At 49.0% G+C, this 5323-nt stretch overlaps 1 protein-coding gene across 1 annotated transcript; it reads left to right on the plus strand.

Moving 5' to 3' along the window:
- The first annotated feature begins 3951 nt into the window (after positions 1–3951).
- On the plus strand, positions 3952–4860 carry LOC125506855. Its single transcript, XM_048671558.1, has 3 exons — positions 3952–4315; positions 4400–4609; positions 4699–4860. Exons 1-3 carry the CDS (start codon positions 3986–3988, stop codon positions 4858–4860), a joined length of 702 nt encoding a protein of 233 aa, XP_048527515.1. The 5' UTR covers positions 3952–3985.
- Positions 4861–5323: the final 463 nt, after the last annotated feature.

Here is a 5323-nt window from a genome sequence, read left to right on the forward strand (position 1 = left end):
TCCTCCCTCCAGACCATCCAGACAGGGAAGACAAGAAGAACTTCACGAAAGGCCGGGTTGTTCATGAAGTAACCGAGATTCCAACATTTTCGGGGGCAGATGTTCTTGCTCAGCTAAAAGCTCTCAAGCCTAAAGTCAAGGCAAAGGCAAAGCCAAAGCCAAAGGCTTCGAGGGATATGGTGAGACGCACAACTGGACGCACATTACCCCCTTCTCGCAGCTTCCCTATTTCAAGGACCTCAAACTTCCTTACAATATTGATGTGATGCACACCGAAAAGAATGTGGCAGAGTCCCTTTTCCACACGATCCTCAACATTCCTGATAAGACGAAGGATAACGTAAAAGCTAGAGCCGATCAACAGAGAATTTGTGATAGACCACGCCTGAACATGAAGCCTCCCACAGGCGGTCGAAAAAACTGGTTCAAGCCAGATGCTGACTTTGTCCTTAAACCGCCAGAAAAAAAGAAGTACTTATCTGGCTGAAACAAATTTTGAAGTTCACCGATGGTTATGCATCGAATATAAGTAAGGGAGTCAATCTTTCAACGGGCAAAGTGACCGGCCTGAAGAGTCATGACTACCATGTATGGATTGAGCGGATAATGCCGGTGATGGTTCGAGGCTATGTCCCCGAGCATGTCTGGCGAGTGCTTGCCGAGCTTAGCCATTTCTTCCGCACGCTCTGTGCTAAAGAAGTAAGTAAAGAGGTGATTGAAAAATTGCATAAGAAGGCACCGGAGTTGATAGTCAAGCTAGAGAAGATCTTTCCGCCAGGCTTCTTTACTCCGATGACACATCTCATTCTGCACCTCGCGAACGAGGTATTGTTGGGGGGCCCTGTGCAAAATCGCTGGCAGTACGGCCCTGAGAGGCAGAACAAGCATCTCCGACGGAAATGTGGAAACAAAGCTAAGATTGAAGCTTCCATAGCTGAGGCAGTTATCCTAGAGGAGGTGTCAGACCTCAGGACATCATACTATCCAGACCATGTTCCCCATCTGCATAACAAGGTGCCTCGATACAATATAGAAGAGCCCAAGTATCAACCCAGGCTCGATCTATTCAACGCGCAAGGTGGGAGGGCTGGGGCCTCGAAATCTTATAACATGCCACGACAAGAGTGGGAGGACCTCATGTTCTATATCTTGCACAACATCAAGGAAGTTGAGGAAGTGTGGATGAGGTAATACCACTACACCATTCCTTTATGTCTTCCACATCATCATGTTTCATGTTCACTTAGTCCCGGTCTAACACCGCTTATCTTTTTTTAGTGATTTCGTTCAAGAGGAATGGACGGGAGTGAATCCTCCTACTGAGGCGGAGGCACTTACTCTTCTCCGTCATGGAAACCCTGGACGTAAAAATTTTGTTGCTTGGTTCATGGAGAAAGTAATTTTCCACACTCCCCTATTAAATACCTACTTCAACATTTATTAGTTAACCGAACTAATGCACGCAACAATTTCCATTATACTTGTAGGGAAAAGATCCGAACATATCTATGGATGATGAATTGAGATGGGTTTCCATGGGTTTTGACCCTGCCGTCATGACATGTAAAAAGTATGATGTGAATGGGTATCGCTTCCATACAGAGGAGCACCAAAACAGCCGCCCCGATCCCAAAACTATAAATACTGGAGTGTACACCCCCGGTCAAAATTCAGTAGACTACTACGGAAGGGTACAAAATATATACGAGGTTAAATTCCGCCAGGGGCGTGAGACCCTAAGTCTGCCTGTGTTCAAATGCCGATGGTTCGATCCGCGGGAGGGGGTAAAACATACGCCTTCCATTGGTTTGGTCGAAGTTAAACCATCAACCGTCTATGCCGGAGCCGATCTCTTCATTGCGGCTACCCAAGCTACACAAGTATATTATCTGCCTTACCCATGCCAGAAAGTGTATCTAAAGGGTTGGGAAGTTGTGTTCAAGGTGTCGCCACATGGTAAGCTACCAGACCCGAATGAAGACGATTACTACAACATTAACCCCATGACATACGAGGGAGTGTTCTATCAAGAGCAACCTGATGATGATGATGATGATGTGGTTAGAAACGATGACTAGACCATTGGGTGATGATGATGTGGACCCAAACGTCGACGATGCACGGAATGATGGTGAGACCATTGTCAATGAAAATGACATACTTATGCTAGAAAAGTTAAACGAAAGACGCTGACGACGAGGAAGAGCCTCCACCTCCGTCGGACAACGAAGATGATATGATTGATAGTGATGATGAGACGGACCGAGAAAGAGGTTACAACAGTGATGATTCATATGGGTTCTAGCAGATGTACGTTTCAAGTATTTTTTTTCTATAGTTTAGGAATATGCCTTTTTATGCATTTTTATTAATGTGTTTATTATCATGCCTTTTCCTTCATTTCATTAATTTACTAATTGCTTTTTCTCTTTTCAATGCAGGTTCGTGGAACATGGGCAAGGGGAAGGCCGACGGCGTGGGTTTCCTACGCAAGGTCGTCGGCCTGCCTAGTCGGAGTGGTCGAGCACGTAATCCTCCCCCTCGGCTACTTGACGATGACTCCTCACAGGGAGGTCGAGGGAGAGGTGCCCCTAGAGGAGGAGGGGGCGGGGAGCTAGAGGACGAGCGTGCGGGGGAGAGCCAACAGGGGGGCGGCCAGAAAGAGCGCACCCTCCTCGACTTAGGGGTGTTGTCCTTCGAGGCCCTCCTCTAGTGAGGTACCCTCCTCTAGTGAGGTACACTCTGGGGAGGAGGAGGAGGAGGAGGTGGAGGAGGAGGCAGGCGAGGAGGAGGAGGAGGTTGGGGAGGAGGTTGGGGAGGGGGAGGCAGGCGAGGAGGAGAGTGGTGGCGGGGATGATGGTGGTGACGGGAAGGGGGTTGACAACAAGGGGTGGCTGCGTGGCAATGCAAAGCTACCAAAGCAGGTTCCTGCTACTGAGGAGCAGAAGTGGCTCATTGAGCCCACGGGAAAGGAGTAAGTGGTTCATTATTTTGCTTGTCACATGCTTATTTCTGTTGTTATTTATTTTGCTTGTCACATGCTAATAGTTCATTCTTTTGCAGCAACTGGATATATTCTAAAGGGGTCCGTATTCCCAACGGCCTCATCACCGTCTTGCTGAAGTTATATTGGCCCCGGGGTTGTACTGTCCTGATCCAGTCAGGCAGCCGCACCGTCGGGTTTTGGCCACGAGCTGGGACCACTGGGAAGCGGCCCGCCACGCGGACCATGAGACCCATGCCAAGGCCGTGATCACTACTTTCTGGGTGAGTTCCTCTTCAGAAGAACAAGTCCATTCTAGTTTCATGAAAATGATTTAACTCAATGGCTTCTTCCATTCTTGTTTCATAATGGTTGTAGAAATTCTATTGAGTTCTTCTGGAGCACAGGGCTAGAGCGGACCAGATCGTGCTGCGCCAATGCAAGAAGAAGGCCCGCCAGATGCAGTACAATGTGCGCTATGTGGCCATCTCCACATACTACCACGACTATCTTGGTGTGAAGATGACCAAGGAAGAAGCGCGGAGGACGTGCATTACCTTGGAGAGGCCCGAGTTCTTGGCGGTAAGTATAAAAGATTTTTCATTATGCTTTCATTATGCTTTCATTACCTTGTGGTACATTATGCTTTATGCTTTATGCTTCCATAACACCAATTTGGACACACCTACATGCCATTATGCTTTTATTATGTAGGTGTGTCCAAATTGGTGTTATGGAAAAGACGAGTCCTGGGCGGCATTGGTGGATCTTTGGTGTGATGAGGCTGGAGCCTGGGCGGCTATGAGAACCAAAAATAAGGCTAACCGAGGGACGGAGGGAGTACATGCTCAGGGAAACCGAAACCACTATCTCCACAAGGCAGTTAATGTATGACTAACCCCATTAAACATTCTTCTTCTTCTATTTACCATCACTTTCTTATGTATGACTAACCTCTGTTTGGTGGTGCAGGAGGAGAAACTGAAGCGGCCGCTCTCACACATGCAGGCGTGGGAGATCGCCCATACGCGGAAGGACCCCAAGCCTGGCGAGCCCAAGTACTACGGCAAGAAGACCGCAGGGAGGAAGAAGGCCTACTCCGAAGCGTATCTGGAGTTACATCCTGACACACCTGACCCCATTGCGGCGCCTCTGGACGACATGGCGGTGGTGAGGATGGGGCCCAAGGAGCACGGTCGGGAGGCGGTTCTCGATGCTGTGATCACTCCTAGTATCTCCTACACACAGCTTCGTCGGATCGACCCGAGCCTGAGCCAGCGCACGAGCCAGCCAGTGACTAGTACACAGTCCCTCTTTCAGGAGCAACAATCTGTAAGTATTTTCCCTCTTATCTTCATTTCTCACTTCATTTTCCGCATTTAGTAGTTTTATGAGTTCCATCATGTCATACCGTAGGCCTACATGGAGTACACACGCCAGGAGACCATGGCGTGGCATCAGAGGCTTTATGAACACCAAGTGCAGAGGGATAGCCAGATGCAGCAGGCTTTTCAGGATATGGCGGCCGGCAGGTGTCCTCAGTTCCCTACAGCACAATGCCCTCCAGCACAACCAGTGCTGATGAGCTTTGAGGAGTTTGTGGCACAGAACGCTGGCCCCTCGCCGGTTAGTTCATCCCCAATCTATTCACCCAAAGCATGTCATGCCTTTCAACACAGTCATAGATCCCGTGCATATGTCTTTTCAACATGCAGGGAACAGGTGGATCTACCGTTGGCGGTGGTCTTCGCAGCACTCCGGAGACACGGAGCCCGACCACTCCGATCCACGGAGGTGGAGGCGGTAGCGCTGCCGCTAGCACTGATGACCTGGACTTTGGCCGCCTTGGCGGTGACGACCTCCGCGGTGCTCGATGATGCTTCAGATGTGATGATGATGCTTGAGATGACTTCTGTGTGCTGATGATCATTTAGCTGACTTGTGTGATGATGCTTATGCTTACATTCGTTGATATGCTTATGCTTGTGTGATGATGATCTATTATTGTCATGATGCTTATGCTTACGTTCGTTGATATGTGCTGCTGATATGTGCTGATATGTGCTGCTGATATATGCTGTTATATATGTGATGTTATCTGAATTGAACTGATTTGAAAACAAACAGAAAAAGAAAAAAAAATTAAAAGCAAACTATGCCGACGGCTAGGCCGTCGGCATAGGGCCAGCGTGAGCTCCCAGTTGCTGACACGTGGGCACCTATGCCGACGGCATAGCCGTCGGCATAGTTTGAAAATATGCCGACGGCCTGGCCGTCGGCTAGGTACCAACGGGGCGCTACTGGGATCTCTGTTTGAAGGACTATGCCGACGGCCTGGCG

This window comes from Triticum urartu, chromosome 5 (assembly GCF_003073215.2).
Source record: "Triticum urartu cultivar G1812 chromosome 5, Tu2.1, whole genome shotgun sequence".
NCBI classification, from domain to species: domain Eukaryota; kingdom Viridiplantae; phylum Streptophyta; class Magnoliopsida; order Poales; family Poaceae; genus Triticum; species Triticum urartu.

Excerpts from the sequence above, each read along its gene's own strand:
- LOC125506855 (XM_048671558.1), top strand. The coding sequence starts at position 3,986 with ATGCAGGCGTGGGAGATCGCCCATACGCGGAAGGACCCCAAGCCTGGC. Across the intron at positions 4,316-4,399 it reads TCTTTCAGGAGCAACAATCT|GCCTACATGGAGTACACACG; the intron begins GTAAGTATTTTC and ends GTCATACCGTAG. Across the intron at positions 4,610-4,698 it reads AGAACGCTGGCCCCTCGCCG|GGAACAGGTGGATCTACCGT; the intron begins GTTAGTTCATCC and ends TTCAACATGCAG.